General features: G+C 35.1%; 1 protein-coding gene across 4 annotated transcripts in view; it reads right to left on the reverse strand.

Annotated features, from left to right (window-relative positions):
* Nucleotides 1-724: 724 nt before the first annotated feature.
* The window catches only part of TRRAP (transformation/transcription domain associated protein), a 90,039-nt gene continuing 65,271 nt past the window's right edge, over nt 725-25,492 (reverse strand). For 3 of the 4 annotated variants that reach the window (XM_035339926.1, XM_035339927.1, XM_035339925.1), the window contains exons 62-72: nt 22,878-23,079; nt 21,816-21,980; nt 18,785-18,875; nt 17,500-17,699; nt 16,486-16,747; nt 10,413-10,638; nt 9,522-9,739; nt 6,736-6,920; nt 4,392-4,595; nt 3,117-3,311; nt 725-1,416 (exon numbers count right to left, since the gene is read on the reverse strand). In XM_035339926.1, coding sequence (XP_035195817.1) covers nt 1,132-1,416; nt 3,117-3,311; nt 4,392-4,595; nt 6,736-6,920; nt 9,522-9,739; nt 10,413-10,638; nt 16,486-16,747; nt 17,500-17,699; nt 18,785-18,875; nt 21,816-21,980; nt 22,878-23,079 — 2,233 coding nt within the window. In that variant the 3' untranslated portion in view covers nt 725-1,131. The remainder of the gene's footprint in view (nt 1,417-3,116; nt 3,312-4,391; nt 4,596-6,735; nt 6,921-9,521; nt 9,740-10,412; nt 10,639-16,485; nt 16,748-17,499; nt 17,700-18,784; nt 18,876-21,815; nt 21,981-22,877; nt 23,080-25,492) is intronic. The other variant, XM_035339928.1, reaches the window with a different exon arrangement.

A 25,492-nucleotide genomic window follows, 5' to 3' on the forward strand; every position in this document is an offset into this window, starting at 1 on the left:
CAATTTAATAGCATACAAAAGTACATCATACATGTTTCATTAATACAGTCACGACCCTTTAACATTCAGGTCTGGTAGATAATACCTGCTTTTGCGTGTTTACTATTTATACCACAGCATTATATTAAAAATACCCTAAAGAAACTGAATGCCAGAGAGTTTTACAAAATATTTATTTTGAAAAAAATCACTCTGTACAAATTTAACATTCTCAACACTGAACTTTTATAAAAATGCTAACACAAAGACTCACATGAAACATTAAACTGATCTTTTCTTAAATTACAAAGGAACAGATTGATCCTAAAGAACCTATTATAATTCTAAACATTAAAAAAAAAAGATAGTTTATAAGATTTTACTTTTCTTAAATCTATTACAGTCAAATACATGTATCAGTGGATGACTTTTCCCATCCTTATTATAAACTCCCCCCCCAACACTGTCCACAACTAAACCAAATACCCTAAATGGCTTACACTTTTCACTGTACATAGCTTGTGCTGAATAAAAAGCTAGCACAATTTGATCATCTTTTTCTCAGTGCCTAACAAAAAGTTACCTCTATACATTTGGTACAAAATCCTCTTTACAAACCAACTTTGCTCATGTAAAGTTCTGAAGCAAACTTAAAGGAAGATTTATTTGTGCCTTCACTTTAGTATAATGAAGGAACAACGATTAAGTAAAATTTCATAAAGTAAAATTCAATAACTGGGAATACTGTCTTTTTTCTTTTTATTTTTAGTAATTATTATTGCATATAAACTTTATATACTGCAGATTAGAAAAGGCAAACCCTAAATCTAGCAGTGCTAGTTTTATAGTCCCCATCATAAAATAAGATTTTTTTCTGTACATTTTTAAGTTTCCTCTCTTAATTTTTAGCTATTCGTGAGAGCTGTTGTTGCATATTAAATAACCTTTTTTAAACAGGAGGAAACGTATCCTCATGAAATTTAAAACAGTAAAACTGTCATATTCCTGTAAACACCATTAAAATGAAGACTCACAGAATGCAGTGTGACAGGTAAGCCATGGTCTGAAAAGACTTTTTTTTTCACATTTTCTTAACACAATATATGGCTCACACCACAAACAGCAGCAAAGAAAGCTATCGAAAATTTCAAGTTACAGCCAGGGGTGCCAGGCAGGATCCATACGACAGAGATTATCCAAGCTATTTGCAGCTGCTACCAGAGTGTTGACTTTGCTTTCTCCTCCTTCAAACTGAGCAAGATTATGAAGTCGAGTCATGATAGCAGTAACAGCTTTTTGAACTAGTGAAACAAGCTGCTGGCTGTCCATATTTTCAGGTTGCCCAGCTGCTGAGAGTGGAGAGGAAGTATCCTCTTGTGTTTTTTTGTGCCATGCAATTATTTCATCCCGTAGCACAGTTTTTAGGATACCATCGACCTATATGAAGGAGAAAAGTCAGACTATTATATTTAATCCAGAGAACCATTAGGGCTTACAGACTTCAAACTAAATTCTAGTCAATAACATTTTGACACTTTTGGTTCCATTTTCCAGTCTCAGCCTTTTCAAGATGACTGTGGCTTCCAACTTTTTTTTTTTTCCCCCAACTATTTCTTCCCAAGGTTTTTCTTTTTCATAAAAGGCTCTAATTATGAGAACACAATACAATGTTCCCCACAGAAAAAAGAAAAATCACAAACAACAACATATATTCAGATCTTCATACACCAATACAGTCAGTTTTATTCAATTTTTAAATGACCCTGCTAAATGTGACTTCCCCCCCAAACACACACAGAAATCTTGTGCAAAGATTCAGCGTCTTTTGCAAAGCTGTTTGCCCCCTCTGGCCTCCAATGGGTCAAGGATTATACCATCAGCAAACACTGCTTTCTGACAAAAAAGGGAAAAAATGCTGACTTCAGTATTCATGTGCTTTGCTTTTTTTTTTTTTTTCCTCCTAACACACACACCTATACACCAACTCTGTCCTTGGTTGAAAAAACAAAATGGCTGCAAGAAATCATTTCCTATTTTTTCCTATCACCAATTTACTGATTAATCTGTCAACTTGAGCTTCTAAAGCAAACTTTGAGGTATCCAGTCTGAGTTAACTTTTCAGTCTGCAAATAAGAAATAGGTATTTTATAACACATCTAGCTATTAGGCCAATAATACACAAACACATATGCAATAGATTTTATAGGTATCTGTAAAAATGGTAAATACTGAAAATGTTAAAGGTATTCCTCTTACGTCCAGAAGCTAACACAATAATCACTGTGTACCCAAAATAAGCTGGGCACCCGTCACTGCAAGAAGAATAAATGCACACCTGTGCTCTGACCTCGTAAATTCAACATGGTAAGTCTAATTGGGCATACATCATTCAGATGTACAAATTACAGACTAAGTCTGCAAACTCATTTGCAGGTATAGACATGGCTTTTTAAGGTAAAGTGATGAATTATTAAAATCGAAGCTTTCTGTATTATACATTAAAAAAATCACTTCAGGATATTTTCCATCTTTTAAAAAGTAACTAGATCATATGATAGCTACAGTACGTTCTGCGCAATGTCTTTCTGGTGCAAATTGCTGCCTAAGTGCAAGATGCTTCATTTTTGGAAAGCATTAGAATTTAAAAGGAAGTTAGACAGTTTCTTTAGAAAACTACACCCCGCTAAGAGCTAGAATCCATCAAAGCAACAATATATCTTTAGCATTCTGCTCTGCTAACAAAGGGCCAAGAAACATTTCTATTCACAGAAGTGTATTATGAAGATTCTGAATGACGTTGCATTTGTCATTTAACTATTTACCACTGCCAGAATGTGTAGAGATTCATGAGGCTACAGCATTGAAACAATTATCCTATATTAACATGTTTTGACAAAAAGGAAAATAAAAGTACAATTACACCTATCTTCCTCCTATTCTTTCTAAAAAAGGCAAATTGCAATGACTTCAGCTGGCCTTTGCCAGCTTGGGTTAAGATTTAAAAACATAAATACGGACTGTTCAATTTCTGTCTTAAGAAGGAAAATGGTGTTTAGTTTACCAGTTGATAAATTATAAATGTAAATTAAACAACTTTTAAATGTAAATGTAAACAACTTTTGAAAACATATACAAACCTTAAAATTTGGCTGTGCAAAGCAGCGAGCTACTGCAATCATAGATGCAGTCAGTGGACCAGATACCCCAATGGTGGTAAGAAATTCAGAAATGTTTGGTGTGAGCCGGAATGGAACTGGACGGTTGGCATCCAAGTCTCCAGTAGCATCGTTAATGTCAAAGCGAAAGTAAGCTACATTTAATTTGCCAGTATCCTGGATTTAAAAGCAAAATGCACAACAGTAATAAAGAAACAAATTATCATTAATGAAACTAAAAGAAAATACATTTTTATATACTGTTAATACTCAGAATACAACCAGTTACAACTGATTATTTAAGAATCAATGTGATTTAGTATTTTCATTTAGCCTTTTCTATTTAAAAAAAAAATATTGAAGCTACATAAAGAAAAAATGCTGAATTTGAAACCTAGCTTAATGTAACAGCTTTTCACATTCAAACAGTGATTGAGCAAGAAAAGTTAAAGGCATACACAAAGTATTTATTCTAAAAGTGAGAGTCCAAAAAGCCTGAATAAATATAGACTATTGCATCAAACTTAGGGAATAGATTCTTCTGTGGCAATGTTCTTTAAGGAGTTGTGCAAAGAGACAGATCTTCATTCCCTGAGTGTCTCAACTCTGGGTAAGCATTCTCCATGCATTACTCATTCTGGGGAGGAATTTGAACACCATGTCTGCACACTGGGGATTAAAGAATCTTAATTGCTATACACAGCATAACCCTCCATGCATTAAAGTGGCATTAAGACTTTAAAATATACCACCTTTGCTCTAGTAAGGTGGCAAGCCTCATTTAAATGTTGGTTTAGAAAAAAAAATCACTATTAATAGGAGTTGTACTTTGACATGGTATCAATGTAAAAAAGAAAACATGTTTTGAAAAAGGGTATTCCCCTTTTAGAAGATGAAGCTCTAGATTTTTATTTTTTATTTTTTAATCTGTTTGGTACAGATATATCCAAAGCAGTATATTTGAAGAAAGACTCAAGAGAGACTTACTGACCATTTACAGTAACAGTTCCAGTATCTACTAACAATTTTACAGACTCTGTTCTAAATTATAACCAGAGGGGGTAGAGTTGGCAAAATGGTCTGCAGTTTAAATTACTACCTATGTGATGTGGAATCACATAATCAAATGAAAAACCTACTGAAATACACTGTTAATTATATATGTCAAATTACCATTTTGACTCATTTCAAACGTAGAGTCCAAATTTCCATTTGATCAAAGAAGACAGCATGCATCAAGGACAAAACACAGCATACCTGGGCAATCTGCAGCATTTCAGGGTTGAGTCTATTTAAATGAAAGATGAATTCTGCGAAGCCAATTAGGGCTAACTGAATAGTGAACATCTTCCGAAATGTCCAGTAATCTGTAGCATTGGGGAATGTATGTAAAGCCCACTCCTTAAGCATACTGCGTGGCACCATGTTACTCTGTACTTCTTTAAGTATATCTCTGAGAACCTAAATATGAAAAATACTCATTGAAAGAGATTTTAATATACTTCATAGCAAAAATTATGCCAAACAACTAAATTCTCTCAAGTGCAGTATTCCATTCTAGAAAAACATTCTTAACTTGGACACTTCTAATCCAAGACCACTTCCCAACTTCCTTGTCAAAATTCACATAATATTAAGTTCAACTTCTGCATGGCTACAAACTAGTCTTCATCTTAAAAGACTGATTTTTTTTTATTTTTTTTTTTTTATAAACCGAAAGAGCAATGGAACTGCCGTCAGTCTCGTGAAAAAATCTGAGACTGAAAAGTTACGTACTGATTGAAGTATCTCCTATTCAAATCTTTCAAGAAAGTCAGAAGGGAACTAAAGAGACATTCAACCCACAGTGCTGCACTTCCTTATGGCAAACTACTGGAACACAATCCACTTTTTTATTTTTTTTTTCAGTTCAAACTGGATATGCATCTGTGCATCTGTCAGCAATAAAACAAAATCCTCTATTTCAAGTCTTAATATATATGTGTTTATCGTAATACTTATTTCCAACTTCAGTCATCAATATGCTGAACACTGTACCGAAGGTGATGAGCAGCCTAAATCACATTTTTCACTTTAAAGCATTTATTATCCTCTCACTGAAAGATCCCATTTCCTTATCGAAGGATGTAAACATTACTCAACTCCCAACTGAAAAAGGTTGTTCTGGATCCTATTTTATTTCTATGAATTTCCAAGGGTTTTGGATAAAGTCCTTATGTAAGATAAAGTCAAAATGGTTGCTGCTCAGACTAACACATTACTGAGGGAAACACAGACCAACAGCAGTGATACAGATTCTTTCCATAGCTGGTCTGCCACCACAACCACAAAAGATTAAAACATTACTAATAGCCTCAGTTTATTAATCATTATCAGGTGAAGGTAGTCTGTAGGCAGCACAAGGAGGCAGCTGTCTTAAGTTATGCACCCAAATATGACAACGATTTGATAGCTTTTTTTTGGAAGGTGTTCATCAAACAAAAAAGCATAATGACAAGATTTGAAATTACACATGGGACCTACAAAGGCTACAACTTAAAACCTGTGTGCTTTATTAGTACACAGAGTTGTTTACATAAAAAGGTAAAGAATTTTTATTATACAAAATAGGGAAACACACTGAGTAAAATACATTTCATGTATTATTACAGCAGAATTACCTCAAAAATACAAAAAGATAAAAGTTGAGATTTGTTTTTGTAAGTGAATACTTTTTGTGATAGTTTTTTGCTTGATGTATACATATACAGTTTACCAAAATATTACATTACTGTAGCACAGCCTCTCCTAATTAATTAGAAAAAGAAATAGTTAGGATGCGTTCTATTGCACCAGAAAGAATGATGGTCAAACTGACTTCAATTATATGGCCGTTAAAGAGTTTTGTAACCTGATGGAAAAATCCTCAAAATAGAAACAGATGTTACGTAACACTTCATTTTATTTTGTAACAAAGAAAGCCTGAAAAGATGCTCTAAACAATGTCTGTGATATACTGCATATCTTCTAATAGTCGTATTTAATATGGGATTGAAATTTTATAAAATATATGCATTTACCTTAAGATAACCATAAAATACGCTTATTTATAAGAATTTGATGTTTGATGGAGATTACAGAGAGCTGGAAATTTTTATTTTCCAAGTACTGCCATTTATTAGGGTGAGTTTAGTCAACTCTTTGGCTTGGGTGAAATGAATCCAGGACAAACAGTACAAGAATAAGGGGAAACCTGCATCACACACCATACTGTAACTGCTTACATAAAATAGCAATGCTGTTTCCCATGTTATCAATTATTTTCAAAGCACTACACAAAAGGGTCTGAAAGCAATCAATCCCTCATCTGTTTGCAGCTGCAGTTATCCAAAACAACCTGAACTGGAACAAATACAGCTTTTTTTTGAAGCTTTCAAAGATAATCTAAAATACTAATGAGCTATAAGAGCTCCCAAAAATACATGAAATAAAACAAAAACAGATTCAAACCACCACCTCTGGGTAATATATTTGTCTCATATTTAACAGGGCGGAGTTGGACACTGTGTAGCAGAGCTCTCAAGAAAAAATCTTGAGTGAAACTCATTAAATACTCCCATACCTGATGGCTAGCTTGAGTCCCCCGTGCTTGGACCGTTGCCAGCCTGTCGTAGTACCGAGATATGGGGTTGTCGTGCTCAATGCCCTTCTTGGCACAGCGCTGCTTATAGATCTCCACCAGGGACAGAGATGAAGGATTGTCTTCAACCAAACGCATCTGTGGAGAAACCGCTACAACCCGGGGGACTAGGAGTGGTTTGAGAAGGATGAGGAAGGATGGGGGGAGGAGGAAACAGAGAGAGGAACACAAAACAAAACAGTTAATTCACAACCCAAGTGCTCAGGAGAGAATTAGCGTGCGACTATCAGCCCTTAAAACACTGCTGCGATAATCAACTGAAGTGTATCAAGAGAAAAAAATTTATTACTACATTCATAACTAATTCACAAGCTCAGTTAAAAAGAAAGCAAGTATGACTTTTTTTTTTTTTTAACTAAATAGAAACATCTCAACTACATTAGGAGAGAAAAAAATGAGCACTCATTCTTCCTATTTCTCTCTAGCTGCACTGAAGAGGGCAATAGTTTGCTCAAATGCAAACAGGGGGGTTGTGATTGCATGCACTAGCATCATTGCAATAAAAATTAGTCTGAGGAGCCAAACTATTAACCTCAGTACAGCGTTCAAAGCAATTCATAAAAACTGAAGGAAAAATCTAAATAGTGCTAAGGAATAGATGCATAACTGACAATGCTTGAAAATAACTGACGGAAAACAAAGAAAAACATTCAATACCAAAGTAATTTAAGCCACTAAGCTTTTACTTCAGGAGCAGTAAGCCTGCAAAAACCCTATTTGCACTTTCATGGTGCTTCACAGACCATTCTTATGAGTCTTATGTGCATGGAAGATGTGCACCTAGGCCCAGAAAGACAAGGCCTCTTCCATTGCTAGCTTTTCCAGTGACACTACAGTTGTACTGTTTGACAGTGACCTCCAGATACCAACAAACCTGTTCTCTCATCATTTCCCTCAGAAGTTGTAATAATTAACCTCAGGAATAGAGGAGAAAGTTGTTTAAATATCTTTAAGTTGTTTGATGCAATTTCTTCTATCTTAAAGAGAAAATGCATTCCAGAGAAAGAAGGGGTGTTAATGAGCTATTTCTTCTGGTCTACTTCCATTAACCTCTGGCAGCACAGAAATGAATGTTCTTCAGGTTCTTTTAAGTAGCATCAAACCACAAAGTACAGAATTATTTCCAAAGAGAACATAGTTTAAAAACAGCTCTTTGAAGAAAAACATGTTACTTCTATAATCATGTAATATAGATTATATATTTCGGTGTCAGTGGCCTTTTTAAAAATCATATCTTTCAAGACTGTATCTACTGCATTTCTCTTAATTTGGCCTTGGAATGATGTAAAAGCATCTTCACCTATACAGAGATGCTTTATTTACCTTTTGATATAAATTCTTCGGCCTGTATATTTTAGTCTTTTTAAGGTTGGATCGCAATTATGCGTTTCTAGCTCTGTCAGCGCAACTTGCATCATCTGGCCACCTAAGTTCTTGACAGCAAGTGCATGTCAGTAGATACAATGAGCATAAAAAGAAAGACTGGTAAAACTACAGCTTATAAATATTAGATCCGTTTTTTTTTTTTTTCCATAAAAAAAAGGTCGATGGCAAAGTAGCAGCATGTCTTAGTATCTTCGATTAAAGTTTCCACTATCCATAATGTATTTTCTGCTTACCAGCTAAGGATTATTAGAACTGAGTAATGCAATGTACAGAACTTGTTTATATAAAGTTAGTAAGTGATTCAATGACCTTCTGAAATGAAAGCTGTTTATACATTTATATGAAGTTATTACACAGCTATAAGCTGGAACTTGCCAACAGCTTTAATATCTGGAAAACATAAAAGTTTAACTGTTTTAAGGCATTCACATTAGTATTTGAATCACAAGTAGATCAAGTATGTTGCTAAGGGAAGACTCTGCTTTTCGTTCCATGAATGAATTATTTATAATCAACACATGAAAAAGCCAAGATGTAATAGGAAAAAGAAAGAATTAAGATTGTGCGTTCAGCATTTATTCACCATTTCTGCTTTGAAATAGTTAAATACGTGACCTTTTATAACATGAGTGTTTTGGCAATTTATACACATAGATCATATTGGAACATCCCTCAACTCTCCTTAAGGCCTACCTAATATTAGGTTTATTGATTTTGTTATGTTCAAGCATTGCCAGGAGGTGCTGTTGGCAAAGTGCACCCTCCAAACTGAGTAGCCTTGTACAGAATCACAGAAGTACACTCAACAGAAGGCCTGCATCCAGTATCTAGAATATGAATTGATTTCATTTGGCAACAACCAACCAGCCAATATATTTCGGTTTATTTCCTTAAAATAAACATCACCATGTATAGATGAAGTTAATTCAAACGTTATAAAAACATGTTCTCAATGGGAGAACCCAAAAACTATGTATCAAATTCAAAGCACTAAAACAAACAAACAAACAAAAAAAAAAAACTTACAATTTTCTTCTGTATTACATGGAAGAGGTAAAAGAAATTCAATAGTCACGTATCACAAAGTGGGGAGAAAAATGTTTGTTCTGTCCAGCCCAAACCATCTGTAAATGCTTGCTCTGAAGTACACATACCCATTTCCTCCACAGTGAGCATGCCTCTGCCTTATATACCTGTGAATTTACCTTTTAAATATCCAAAACCTTCAATATCAGTGACTAGTAGCTGTCAAAAACCTTTAGCAATTACAATCTTTGAGTACAACATTATTTAAAAAAGACAAAAATCTCTCATTTCAGTACCTGTAAAAAACAAATGTCTTTTTGTGGTTTCCTTCCTTTTCTCTAAGCAAGGGTTTAAAAGGCGAAGGAGCTGTAATACCCGCTCTTCTCTACGAGACTCTGTCAGGCAAGCATCATTCATTACCAGATACGGATAAATTTTTCCATTGTGGCCTCGGATATAGAGTCTTCTGGCTGCAGTATTGTGTTTCTGAACTATCTCCACTCTGGGCATAAACCTGTCCAAGAAGAAAGGGACATTAAAGCCCCCAAATTTAACTCCTTTAATATCAAATAATGTTTTTTTTTTTTTAAAAAAAAAAAAACACAACCCGATAACAACAGCAGAAAAAAAAACAAGAAAAAAAAAAAACACCACAATACAAAGAAATAAGACAGCACAACCATATTACAATGTACAATTTTGTTATCCAGTTAACCCAAGGTTTATATTTGGTTGTAAAATATATATATATATATATATGTATTTCCTTTAAGACACCAGTTCTTGAGCAAAATTAATCATTAGATTAAATCTTGACCACTATTTTGAAGACCAGTTCTTCTGTGGACTACAACAGAAGAAATACTCACAACTTATATCAACATAAACCCAAATGTAATCGTCATGTTCAGTACAGCAGCACACAAAATTACCAAAGGAGGATAAAGAAAAAATTAAAGTTGCTATACCCAGAAGTGTGACTCTATATGTGTCATATACATATTATTTATATAAAATTATATTTATACATACATAATATATATGTTACATATATATTTATTATAATATTATATATATAAATACATGAAATACACACAATATCTACCAGGACAGATAGATAGAGAACATTTTCATTTTCTTCTCCACTGCAGAATTACAACTACCCCTTCTCCCCAGTTTTAATTTACCTTGCTATCTTGATATAGTAATGCGTTGGCTTTGGCATAAGGAATTCTCCAGGTATCTCTACCTCTGCTGTTTGAGCTGAAAAATTACTTAGAAAACGGCACTTTTCCTCTATGAGGAAGAACTTTGGAAGCTGTTTAGTTTTTGCCTCTAGAATTTTAATCCACTTCTTCAGTTTCGAGATAAGATTATGAAGTTTCATTGACCCTGGCACACTGAAGTCAAAGTCTAAAAGAAAAAATATACGTATATCCTTAGCACTTTAAATTCCATATACTGTATTTAACTATCAACTGCGTGACATTCACACTTTAAAGGAGATTCTTTCAGACACATGGAAAATACTGTTTGAGGAGTCCCACATACCGCTCACACACCTATTACAAAGAAAACAGGTTTTAAATCACCACACTGGTCTTAAACATTATACAAAAACTGAAAGGTAACTAATAAAGACAGCAGCTAGCACATGAAAAGAAAGACATACTACTAAGCAAGTCTGTCACAGAGACATGGCTATCTAGGAACCCCAAACACAAATTAAAGGTATAGGATCACCCAACAGCAATAATACAACAACTAGGTGCTGGGGGAGAGCACTTCATACAATTCAACGGTGCAAACCAAACACGCTGAACACAGCTGTGCTACCTTTGAAAGAAAGGCTCTGATGAATATTTCATTTCTATAGAAAAAGCTTTTTCTATAGTAAAGTGCTAAAATTATATACAGCCTAAACCAATCAGAATCTACCACCTCCTCTTTGTGCACAACTTTAAATTATTCTCTAAGTAAGGGTTTATTCCTTCTAATGTGCTGTTCTGTTACTTAAGCAAAATATTAAAGAACACAAAACCCAAGATACTTTATCACGTACCCACAATATTGATATGCTAAAAGCTTTCAGTGGAAGTCTTAAGTCAATCAGCCCAAAACAGAGCAAAAACCAATACAAAAACCTTTCCACTTCTATAAGAAAGAAGTCTACAATGAAAGATGCACCTCCTTAGTGATTCTACCTAGTCTGGGCAGTGCATCCTTTGCAATATCGCTGTAAAACAAACTTATTATAATCCCAAGCCTACCCTCTAGTGAGCAGTGCAAGTAAATCATTCCACGGAAGTGAAAAAATTGAACCACTTATCTCCTGACTCCCTGAAGTGCAGCAAAGAATCCCCAAATTGCAACTAGTTTTTGTGCTAATGTCAGTCAAAGTAGTAAAAAATATGCATCAACATTGTACATTTATTTAAATAAAATAAAATAAGTAAGTATTAATTAAAAAGGCATTCAGTTCACCATGGGAGTAGCTCTGTTTTTCAAGTGCTCATTTTAGGATTTTTGTTATTTTGTTACCCAGTAGCAGATGGAGGGAAAAAACAAAAGTTTAGTCTTTTTGCTCCCAGAGATAGTACATCTTAGAGAAAAGTAATAATCCACATCAGCTGGAATAAAGGAAAATACGACACCAGACATTATTTGTGTACAAAATTCCTCTGCTTTGCAAGCATCTTAATCCAGATAAGCATTTTGTTTCTAACAAATCCACTTTCTCAGTACCTATTAATGGAGAATACCTTCTCAAGCTAATACACGCTGGTTTAAAATACCTTACTACTTGTTTCATCTTTTCATACAGAGAATAGGAAGTTCACCTCCACATCTGTAATGGAGATGTTCACAGAAGGCTGTGATAACTTACATACTGCACTTCAACTGAAGAAGCTTGCTCTCTGTCCTCGACAATACTAAAGATTTTACAGTGTGATACACGTGTTTCAAACAAACGTGTTCATTCAAAGTCTTGAACGCCTCAAAAAAAAATTGCCACCTGAATCCATCCAACCAAGCACAACTGGCAAGTTCTTGCCTCTTTCAATGAGAGGACAAACAGGGGACACAATCTTCCTGCCTATGAGACAGACCTAAAAGAAACCCAACAGTTCTTAACACAAAATAAAGCTACATCTTTTTTTTTGTAGAAGCTTAATGCTATTTAAATGAATGTTGTACCATCATTGCTCATGAAGCAACAAAAAGGAATACACTGTAGTTAGTAAAATCAGGATAACAAACCTTTCTGTACCCCCAGAACTCAACCTACAAAACACAGCATCACAACAACCATTTAAAAAAATTAAAATAAATAAATAAATAAATAAATAATAACATTTAATATTTTTTGTATTTTTTATTTTAATTTTCTATTTATTTTAAAAGCCCTTCTGCTACATTGGCATGAAATAATTCTTATCAGTTAAAAGTAACTGGTAATTAATGCTTTTAGAACCAGTAATAGCTCATTTGCAAGATTTGAAAGATTTTTCTGCTATAGACATCATCTGATTCTGCTGAAGTTCAGAACACAAGGATCTTCAACTAAAGAGGCAGGGCACCCGTCATGTAAAATGCCACTTAGAACTGAAATGGAAGTTTAATTTCAGAGAAGAGTTCAAATCTCTTGGACTGAAGAAGATCCAACCATTCGCAAGAGAAGAGCTGTCTTGCTCTTGAAGCTATTATTCAGATATGAAATTGCTTTGTGCTTTCCAAAAGGTTCTTTTTAAGCTAGTAAGAACTTTTGGAGAGCACTAAAATATGTGAAAAATCTCCATGACAGTTAAGAAATAGGAAGCACAACTTCTGATTTATCAATCAGCTCCATCAAACCAAGACTACATAGACAAGACCAAATCAAATTTGATGCTAACTCCAATCTTTTGTTCTGAATTTTCTGTTGCCTACAAATGAGAACAGAAATAAACAGCTACCTGAGTGATACTAGGCTTTCTCTTGAGAAGGGGACAAAGGAGAGGGAACAACAACAACAAAAAACTTTAAAAAGATGAAAAATAATAAACAGTGCCCTTACCCCTTCCATCTCCCCACACTTCAGAGATAAAACAAGACTTCAAGAAGCTTCCTTCTGATTAGAGAACTTCCATTCATGGCAGAGAATTCATTATGCTGGGTGCCAAAACTGTCAAGAAAGTTATCTTGCCCTTTAAGGGTGTATTTTGGAATTTTCCCTTTGTGTTCAGCTTGAATGGAGAGAAAAGTGCAGAAAGAAACAGAGATCCAAACTCAAAACTATCATCTGCCCTCAGAAGAACATTTGATGCAATTTCTCCCCTCCTTTCACTGCTGAGTGTACTCTCTTAAGAGAGCATTTTTCAGCATCTATCTGTTCTTTGATGTCAAAGGTTTAGCTGAAAAGGACGGAAGGAACAAAGAACAGATGCTCAAAGGACTAAGTATTTCAAGTTCAAGGAAAAAATATCCAAAGTAAAATTTGGCTTTACCACATATGTTTGTATGGAAAACGATGGCCTATGAGAACTCCAGTGGTCCAGCTGGATGCAGACGAAATCTTCCAAGTCTAGGAAATGGTGAGAGTCCCTAACGACTCCCAACAGGAGTCAAGATGCAACTCAGATGGTAGTGGAAGAGGTTATGCAACTACACATAGTTGAAAGTGTCTATAAAACATAGCTGTTAGCTATATTTTCAAAGCTGTTATTTTGAAATAACCAAAGAAAGCAATTTACTCCTAGATAGCTTCTCAGCTTGGATATTTCTAAAATAGAGGGCAACCACCGTAATTATTTGTCCATCATCTAAACACAACTGGTGTTACGAGTCAGAAGCACAAACATGGAAGAGTCCTAGTGTGAAAAACAGACACGGCAGGCATGATTTCCTAATGGCTTCTCAATGTTAGAACAGCCTTTAGTTCAGTAGTGTAATTAGTCCTGTTCATTTAGTTATGCACTTTTTGCTGTTATTGCAAAACTAATCAAAAACTTATTTTCATTTTCCTAATAATGAATTAATTATAAAAATGCGTAAGTATATTGATCAGTTTAGTTTCATCTGTTTCATCTCCCACACTTCACTTGTGATTGGAACAAATTAATTTAATAGATTAAAATAAAATCAAACCCAGCATTAAGCAAAATTAATATTTTAATCCTGTATAAATCTATGTTTAATTATACTTGAAAAATGTGAAATCTTCAAAATAACACCATAAGAAATTACTTATTGTTTTACTGAAGCTTTCTAAGAAACACTTTGCATTTGATGATGTTATGTGATTCTTATGTTCAGGCCTACGTTCTTCATTGCTTTAAAGGTTGTTCAATACAATTCTTCAAAAAAGCTGTGTTTAGGTAGCACACCTGGAAACCTTAAATGCTATTTATATATGATAAAGACAAGCAAAACCAACATATAACCACATATAAAAACTGGAAATCCTACACATTAAATTTAATTTTTTAACTCAAAATGTAACTGAATTACAACATTTTAAGGGTTTCTCCAGAAATGTTCTGAAATAGTACTTTAGATTTTGCAGACTTGAGCCTACTGGCATATCCAGTTTACGTTTTGAACTTCTGAAACCCCAGATCTTCCTAACACTCATATCTTGAAGGAAATAAATTAAGAGAAACTGGAACAGACCAAAAATAACTCTAAGCTGAACAAAAACTGAGAATACCAGCAACATGTATAGCAATGAAAACGTGACTAGACTATTATTGCAATGTAGAGACATAGAAGTAATTATTAACAATGAAAAACAAGTCCAAACTTGCATTTAATGTATTTTGTTTCCCTGTAAGCTTCAGTCAACAACACACAAAATGTTCCTACTTCCATTTCCCTTCCCAGTAGCCTTCATCCATTAAAAATTTAATCATATGGTTCAGGACTTTCATTATCTGCTGTCATGCAACTGTTGTGCCTCAAAAAGGACATCATGTAATGCATCATGCGAACAAGATATGTAGGTCATATCTACAACCGAGTTACTTTCACAAGATTCCCATCAGTTCACTTACGTTTACAACATTATCGGTAAAATGTTTGAAAAAATACTGCAAGTCTACTTGTCAAACTCTGTAAATGCTCAATAGCTACATGGACCTCAAATAATTTTTCGTTTAGGCAGCTTAATGTAACTTAGAATTCTAAAAAGAATAACTTGTCAGTGCAAGATTCACATTTGCAAAGGAAATGATTTAATGCAGAAAGGGCGTGATTTTTAAATAACTATAAAAGCTAAGATCATGGAGTTTTAACTCGTGCCAAAATCATCTAAGTCAGATTTAGAATAATATAAATAAAAGTGGATTCCGAAAAATATGAAAACAGGTCTTTATAGAAACAACTCTATCCGCTCAGTTATGAATAGCTAATGACTTTGAATTCTGTTCAGAAAAAAAGTATATTAATTTTTATCTAAATTCTACCATTATCTTTAAGGATAAACTAATGTATTTTAGACAGGAATTTATGCAAAACCCCAAATCACAACACTGATGCCAATCACTGTCAAGTTCTGTCATATATAGCTGCACGGCCTTAACACTTTTCAATAAATATATCAAAACCACGCTCTACTGTGCACATGCTTTTCTTAGAATTTTAAATCAAGATCAAACATATAACACCACTGATAAACAGAAACCAAATGAAGCAAAAAAGCTATTCTCCAAAATGCCTTTTTAATTACAGCTAATTAAATTTATTGATTCAGTTTACCTACCAATTATGTGAATTTTTGTATTTTTTTTTTCATAATCTATTCAAAACACTGTTTTGAGTAAGTCAGCTGTTTTGAAAGACTTCACAAAATATTGTGAATTTGGAGTTCTGGAGTGAATTTTATTAAATTCTGGCATTCACCATAAAATAGACATCACTGTCCTCATCTGAAGCAGGTAGTACTACTCAGATTACTTCTAATTGTAATATTTTTGCAATCTAGTTCATCTTTAAATACATACTTTACCACGGTTCTAGGTAATATAATATGTAACAATAACCTCATTCCCTATGTTGTTGTCTGGCTTAATTTGAATCATCTTTATTGCTCCACAGATTGACGAACTATCCCACATTATGTTGAATGACAGAAAGGTGCTATTTTCTATATTCTCTCTCAGGAAAATACTGTAATAATAATAGTATTTTTTTAAAAAAGCAGAATGCTTTCACAGCTGAACTTTGTGAGGGAAAATTCCCTGGAGATTAAAATTATAAAAAAATAAAAATAAAAACCATTACCTGTTGTAAATTGCCCTTTTAGCTTCTGGAACACAGGATCTTGAGCTGTTGCCTGTGCTCTCCTAGCAAGTGACTCCGAGGCTGCACTGGAAAACATGGTGGACACATTTGACACATTCTCAAGACCTACTCCAAAAGTGCTCACTAACTTCTTGACAAAGTTTAGTGTATGAGGAGTGATTTTGGCATCTGAAACAGCTCCACTTTTCTCAAAGGCAACAGAATAGCACTTTGCCAATCCCTGCTGCAGTTGTCTAAGGACCTAAGGATTAAAAAAAATAAAGACAAAGTCAGGAAGATCAGGCCTTCTGATTTGACACCAAGTATTTATTCACTTACTATGGTTTTATATAATGAAGCTATTCTCTGAGAAGTATTTATTTAAAACTGTATTCTCAAAATGTATCAGAGGGTCAATCTGAATGACAGCACTGATTCGTACTAGCACTGCAAGTGAGCAAACTGATCAGTCAAACCACTGCACCACAAAGCATTCCTTGCTTTAGCAGAAAAGTTTTGATTCGTATTTTGTGGTATGTTAGAAAATAATGCAGTATGAGGAAACACTATTAAGTCTCTGCTAGGTAGACAGAACAGAACAGCCTACAGCACTTTGAGAGGCAATTAACAGAAGTGGAGTAGCACGTCCACCTGCTCTCTCATTCAGACTTGGACAATAATCACCACCTGTCACAGATCACTGGATCAAGAAGAAAACTGGTATCCGTGAAACTTAGAATAAGAATATAAATTTTCAGTTAGTACAAGCAACAGCTTAAATTCTAAAGTTAAAAGCATTCATCAAACTGATAATTTGGGGAAATTTTTGTATTGCTTCCAGATACAACTAGTTCCTTATAAGTCCTATCAGAACAGTCACTTCTAGGAATACATCAGTTTACTAACCAAAGAAAAGTTATGTTTTACTATGCAGAAATCATTCTAGAGAAATATTTTGCAACTAAGTTTTCCTTAGATGATACATACATATGAAGCTATATAAAAGGCAAATACCTCTTCATGCCAATTCTCTCTGAACCAGACCATCTGATCTACAATGCCTTCCAGAGAAGACAAAAGTGTTGGGTGTAATTCTCGCTGCATATGCATAATTCGACTGCATCGCCACATTGGTGCAGTGGCTCTGATTGGGCCAGGGTCTGAGGCAGAGTGGGACTGATTTCCAACTGAACTTGGCTGTTGTTGGCCAGAATCTGTAAAGCAGAAGAGAAAAATCAAAACAGAAATTTAAAACTTGATAAGCTTTATACATGCCTGCATTAAATAAATAGTTTCAAGAACTTACTTTAGATTTACTTTAAGTATTAATCATGTATTACCTAGTGAATATTAGAAAATGTGTTTTTTTAGAAAGAAAACACTACTCCAAGTGCTGTTCACTAGTACAGGCTTCTCAAAGTTACAACAATAGAAATACTCTTCAAAATCGCACAGCCCTAGGTTTTCTCTACCAACACAAGCTCTTGAAGTAACTGACATCATTTCAGATAGAATCAAATTATTTAAATAATCTTCATTTTGGCCCCCTTCCTTTTTTTTTTGGTGCAATCTCTCACACAACTGCAGGAATAAACATAGCTGATGCCAACACCATGGATATTGCTGTAGAGTGCTAACTTCTAGTAAAACTGATCTCGTGTTACAACTCCATTGCACACTGATTAAGCACTGAGTTTTGCTTTATCTGATGATGACCTACTACTTTGAACAACATCAACTTTCACCGAACAGAAACCTCACTTAACCCACCAACAGAACAGCAGCTTGTGGCAGAACCAAGAGGAAAATATTTTATCAGCTGTCACTAGATGTGCATGTGGTAATATCAAGATTTTGGAACAGAAACCTCTGTTGCTTGATATGAACATAGTGAAGTATTATAGTATGCAAGTGCCTCCTCCTCCTCCTCCAAAGGAGTACCCAAAGAGTTCTTTGGTATTTGAAATCCAAGAATTTTCTATTTGTCCAACTGTTTTTAATGATAAAAATCAATTAAAGGATGTGTGACTACGAACAGTTAATTGAAATAATAATGTAGATTAAACTCTTCTTGGTGAGTATGTTATTCAAGAAACTTCAAGACACCTCAAGTCATCTATAGGCTTCACTTTACAGAAACAAATGTAAATGAAGTAGTTTGCCAAGAATTTTTTTCCTTGGTCTTTTGAAGTTGCTATGTTTCCTAGAAAATCTGGGAAAACCCAGTAAATTTAGATGAAACGCAGAATAATGACTAAGTTAGAAATAAACCAAACAATTTTATCAGCATCAAGCTCACCGCTTTTGTAGCGCTCTCGTTGTTCTATCTTCAAGGTCAAATAGAGGGTCCTTATCGGGAAGTAGACAGCCTGGGGATAGACTCTTCCCACCTATTTGGAGATGTACATATACATGATTCTCAGTTAAGGAAAATTAACTACAAATCAGACCAACAGACACAGATTACCTTTGTAAACGAGTGAAATTCAGTAATAATCAGCTTCTTGTTTTAAATAACAGCTTATGGAAAACTAGAAAATTAAAGATCATTTCAGTAACAGAAAACCAAAGGGGATGAAATGGTGACTACCTCCACATACTGTTACAGCATTACCTAATTAGCACTTCCAAATCGTATTGCCTAATAAATCTGAAAATAGCATAATGCCAGAGTACCTGGGCCAGCTCAGAGATCTTACTCATGTACACAATGGAAGAAAAACAGACATAATGACACCGATTAGTCTTTAAATTAGGCCACAATTCCCAGCGAGCCCCACAGCAAATGATAAGAAGGCCCATTAGAGAGTAACTTTACTGCACCTAATTGCAGCACTTAATGTAAGGGGATACCAATTTCACCAAAAAAAGATTTTAGCTTCCATGGGGGGGAAGGCTAAAGAGATACTAACATTCAGCATCCCCTTTAAAATTAATAAATCTCCGCATCTATTAAAGGAAAGAAATTACACATCTAAGTACTACCCGCAATACAGAGCATCTTAGGACATGATTAGAGGCTTCTCCAGCCACAATCTCATTAAATCATGGATTCTTCTTCCATCCAAATGGGTACGACAACTGGTAGAAGTTTCGCAATGGCATTTAACTGTTCAGTAAAGTGTTATTTATGACAGATTACTAACCTGACATACATATGCTTCATGCTGTCATTCAAGAATACTTTATTTACAAGAATTGTAAAGTTCAGGATCTAGCAGTTCAGCAAACTTACAGTTTTTAATTAGTAACACGGAAATATTTTTTTTTATTTTATATTCCTTCTATGAACCCAAAGTTTGAAAGCAAGATAAACACAAACACCTGTGGTATTTTTGAACCTAAGATGCACCTACAGTAGGACTTCTGAGTAGCCACTCATTTCTGAAATATACAGGATATGCAGAGGGATCTTGACGGACTAGAAGGCTGGGCAATCAGCAACCGCATAAGAGCAAGTGACAGATTCTGCACCTGAGACAGTGCAACCCCAGCTGTATGCGTAGACTGCCAGATGGAAGGCTGGAGAGCAGCCTCAAGGATCCGGGGGTTCCGGTTGACACCAAGTTAAAAATGAGCCAGCATTGTGTCCTGGCAGCCAAAAGGGGCAGCCATACCCTGGGGTGCTTCAGGCACAGCATCTCTAGCTGCTCAAGTGAAGGGACTGTCCCCCTTTTCTCTGGTGCAGCCTCACCTCAAGAAATGGTTTTGGGCACCAGAGTATAAGGGCATCAAACTATTAGACAGTGATCAAAGGAGGGATACAAGGATAGTGAAAGGGTCTGAAGATGCATGAGAAACACTTGACATCACTTGGTTTGTTCAGCCCGGAGAAGAGGAAGCTGAAGGGGAATGGAGGGACAGATGCTGAGCTCTGCTCTCTGGGGACCATTACAGGAACCAAGGGAATGGCATGGAGCTGGGACTAGGGAGGGTCAGGCTGGGTGTTAGGGAAAGGTTTTTCAATGAGAGGGCACCCAGGTCATGGCACACAGCCTGCCAGCGTTCAAGAAGCATTTGGACAATGCTCTCAGACATAGGGTCTGATTTTTGGATGGTCCCTGTGTAGAGCCTAGAGTTAGACATGATGGTCCTTGTGATTCTTTTCCAACTCCGGACATTCTAGGATTCTATGGTTCTAAAGATCTTAAAAAAAAAAAAGTCCCTATAACCCCTTGAAATAAGTTTTATCTGCCTGCTGTCAGAACACAGCTAAGCACTAGTGTTACAAGAAAATGCCAAGACGTGAGTCAGAAATCTTGTCTTCAGAACTTTGCTTTCTTAAGCTACTTGGGTGTATGACTTCTTCAAAGTTTCACGTTAATTTTACAGAGATGGAGGGAAAAACGCATACACATGCACACTACAGTCATGTACACAGGCCTCAATGCACAAGGCAATTGCACAAGCTTCCTATGTACAGCAGTATGTTAATAGGACTTCACAACTGTTCTACCTTAACCTGAACAAGCAAACATCAAAAATACTTCCAGGTTCTATGAACACTGAAACACAGCTTAAGCTAGACCATGAACAGTTAATGTATCTGAGAACAGGATGTTTGAACCCTGTTCACACTAAGCAATACCAAAACAGCATCTAAAAATGCATCAATGGAAAGATGTCACATATTATCCCTGAGTCTAAAGACGTGCTGTATGTAAATCAATTTTATGCTGAGATACAGGTACATGTTCTGTTCTTCTGATTCTGCTTCAGAACAGATGGCAGTAGGCAGTGAAATCTTAAAATCCTGAAGTAAGATCAAAGCTCATTTGTCATTTCAGAGGTACAAATCCAGGAAGTCAGATTCCTCACCTGACTCCCTAAATCTTATCCTTATTTTTCTAATCACTTGACATACTAAATTTTCAATGATAGTTTACAGAGCCCCTGCAGAGATTTGACGGTGACAGAGCCTTGACTTTTCAATCAAGTCTAATAAAAAAACAAAGCACTAAAATGTCTGCCCTTTAGTCACTAGAGCTAACAATTCTTCAGCCCTACCCGTGTTAAGACCATTTAACTATACATTCCTAAATGTGTACTATAGTGTTCACAAAAGTATAACACAGAATGCAGAGGGAAAGAAAAAATTTGTTAGCCACATGTGGCATACAATTTCATAAAGTTTAGTCTCATTAAGTAACACCCTTTGAACTTAAAAATATTCTGTGTTTAAAGAAGAGTAATTCACATTTATTAAATAATCAACAGTTGCAAACAACACTATTTTTAAAGGTTTCTTGTTTTTAGAAGTTCTTATACATCTCATCTTGAAAATGAAGATTACAGAAAATTAAGAATTCGTGTTCATTTTCTGTACCTACCTGACTAATGAGGTTCAGAAGAAGTTTGCCCTCTGAGCCAACCAAGCATGTCAACAGCTGTGGAATCCAGGCCAACCACTGAATGGGTGGGACACCAATACAGTACTTGTCCACTGCATCTGCTAGTGTGTTCTTATCATCGTCAAAACTCAGCAGCCAAAGAACCTAAAACAGAGTTTCAAGAGCCATCTCAGGGCTTAAATAAGTTCAAGACATGTCGATTGGATTGTGCAAAAACAAACAGATACTTTTTAATGAAGTATCTGAAGACACTGAAGTCCTTTTAAGTGTTAAGGCCTACTCAGATGCAAGAACTTCAATTCATTATAACTGGTCAATGTTGTTTTTTCCTACAGAAATTAGAAAAAAGAATGTAAAAAATAAATGCAAATGTATTTAAAGGGGAGGATGGGTTGGGGGATGGGGAACTGACACATGTTTACAGAACGTACAAGTACACTATTCAGATAAGTTAGTTTTGATGCTAGAACTTGAATATTCCTTTGTGGTTTTTGTGTGTTTTTTTTTTTTTTTTTCCTTATTTTGGCTGACAAACCCTACAGATACTTTTTCTACATCCATATTTAAATTAACCTATATTAAGCATTGATTGTATATCTTAAGCACTCACAAATAAGTGAAGTTATATTTATGGACTCAACGACACAACACTTAGCAGGCGGGCACAAATGTAGTAATTGTGTTTGGTTAATGAACTAAAAAGAAAAAAGCAGTACAAGAAATTTCAGAAAATGAAACAGTATTTTTGCAGAAAATTGCTTGGGAGAATAAAGATTAAACTAATTACAGCTGACACTGTAGCAGTAGTAATCCACAGTTCCTATCCCTGACCAAAAAAAAAAAAAATAATGAAGTAGAAAAAGCCATGATGACTTACATGCAATGACAATACAGAAACTGTACGCACAGTTTCAGCCTAAATTAAAGCTTTCAATCAGTAAATGAAATTCTTCTAATTACACAAACTTGGGCATATGAACATAATTCCAGCTTTTTCTGAAGAAGTGGTGTTCCAATTCTTTTTTTAAACATCCATCTTACCTTTGCTAAGTATTTTCTTGATTTGCTCTCATTCTGATGACGACATGCATGCAGATAGCAAGTAATAGCAGACACACCCAGATGAAGCTGACGTTCTTTCACAAAGATATTCTCCAGGTAGTCACCCCACATCGCCCATGCTTTCACTAGGACATCATGCATCTGCACAGCTGCAGAAAAAGCTTTGTTTGCTTCTTCAGACCTGCATTGTGACAAGAATAAATATGAGCTTTATACTAACAAAAAGTCACTGAATTATGTAAGATTCACACTTCTGACAGGGCATTCAATTACTCTCTTAACACCCAATGATATTTTTCCACTAAGTTCTCTAGGAAGGTCTTAGGATTGCTTTCTCTTCGCTTTCCTTAATTTCATGAGCTACGAAAGTAAACGGTTCATAATGGAGCCAATTATGCAAATGCTTAAGATTTCCAAATACTCCCTGAAAATCTAAAAGAAAACTTCCAGTGCACTGCACTTGCAACCCAAGCACTAGAGTAAGATTCCAGGAGAAAACAAAGAAAAAATGCTTCTGCTCAAGAAGAGCAGAAGTAAATACACTAAAAATGCTTCTCTACTGGGGGGGGGGGGGGCGGGAAGTAAAATTGGGAAGATATCATATTAGCTATTTTTTGGTGGAAAACATCTTAAGTGTTCTCCCACCCAAGTCATTAAAACTTTACAATTGATGTTATCTGGAAATCCTCACCCCACTGCTAAAAAATAAAATAAAATAAAATAAAATCTATTTTCAACATGGAAAGTGAAGAAATATGAAGGCTAATTGGTTTGATAACTGTGAAGTCTTCTCTAGGTTTCCTCACATGCTCCCAGCTCAAGATTTGGCATGATTCATCCCAATATACATACAGTCCCTCAAAGCTATAGAATATTTCAGGTATAAGGCTAAAGGATGAGAAAACTCAAATACACATAACAGTAACAAAGAAACTTTTAAAGTATTCCAATATTCCTTATTAAAGTGTTCCACATCTCTCTTGCAGAATAAGCATTACAAGAAACAATAAAAAAGTAAAAAAAGTAATGCTTGTTTGTCTCATTTTTTAAAACTGTAAAGTTTTTTAAAAGATAAGTTTTTTTAAAAAAAAATATTAGCTTGTAGGGTTACAGTGATAAAATGTAGGATTACAGTGATAAATTAAGATGATTAGCTACTGAGATGAAATGATAAGAAGTAACTGTCAGCCAAAATACGTACTTGTTTCTATGTTATACAAATATTTATATTTTCAGATGCTTTCTGCATCTTAGGTTGAAGTTATGAAGCACAGTACCACAGAAGCAGCCTGATAAATGACTTTTTATCACTACTTCCCCTTTGTAAAAACAGGAGTTTTCAGTAGATTTTCTTTTCTCCCTCTCTACTATCCATCATTCTTGACATCTGAGATGATTTTAAAAATGGTTTCTATCACCTTCCTCAGCAAATGGGCAGCATGGAAGAGATGCAACACCAGAGGTGACCTTTACCTTCCAGTTTAGTTGACACGCAGGCGATCAGTAGCCACAAATTCTCAGGTTCAACACTTGGCCATTCTCCTAACTGTAACCTTCCTAACATCTTAACCCCGTGCGGTGCTTGAAAATGCCTGTATATTTGTTTATTTGCAAGATTAAGAAATTGTAAGTAAATCAGAATCATGTTTTAAACAGACTCCAATCTATCCTGAAGAAATGTATACATTTCTTTCATACAGATACATTTTTATATGTCTTTTACTCTAACTGCCTAAATTTACTAAAATAAAATTTAAAAAATGGGGTCGGGGAGAGGGAGACTTTCTTCTCTTTACACCTCAGCTGAAACTAAACTCGTTTATGGTCATAAGGAAGCCCATTGCACTTTCCATCAAAGTAATTACATTCTGCCTATCTAAAATTATCTCTTGCATCCACAGAAGATATTCATCATTTCCTGACTTAAATTGGTGGTTGCAGTGTACAACTTAAAAACTGATGGATTTCATTTTGTAAGTGTCCACAATATAGCGGTAAAGGAATTATTCCACCTAATATTTAACATTGAGCAATACTGCAATGAAATACTATGCATACAAAAAGCTGCTAAAATCTGAAGGTTGTTTTTTCTGCAACCACTCAATAAAATTTGACTACTGAAATGCCTGTCTACTAAATTAGAGATCTTCCTCAAAGTATTAAGGTGCCTGTCAGCATAAAGCAAAAATATTAGAAAGCTGGTAGTTTGAAAGCAAGACTTAGACCTGGCTGTTTAATTGCTGTAATGCAAGCTGTCTCCAACACATACCACATTCATCTTTTCAGTTCAATTATTTGAATTGCAGTTTTTGTTGCATTTCCATATTGCACAATACAGATTTTTCTACAGACTCTGAACTATGCCATCACACATTTTCCTATCCCTTGATCAGTTGCAGCTGTTAATAGGACACACACAATGAGCAATGAAATAGAAATGAAGAGTAACAAAGATGTAGTCTCTCTCTGTTTAGGTAGCCTCTAAGCTTGTAGACTAAGATTTTTGCCTTGGTTTTACATGCGGCACTTACTTTGAGAACATAATTAAAGTAACCTCCTTTTGTCAACATACATCGGTTTGTTAGATTAAGACA

The sequence above is a fragment of the Oxyura jamaicensis genome, chromosome 14, assembly GCF_011077185.1.
Source record: "Oxyura jamaicensis isolate SHBP4307 breed ruddy duck chromosome 14, BPBGC_Ojam_1.0, whole genome shotgun sequence".
In the NCBI taxonomy this organism is placed as follows: domain Eukaryota; kingdom Metazoa; phylum Chordata; class Aves; order Anseriformes; family Anatidae; genus Oxyura; species Oxyura jamaicensis.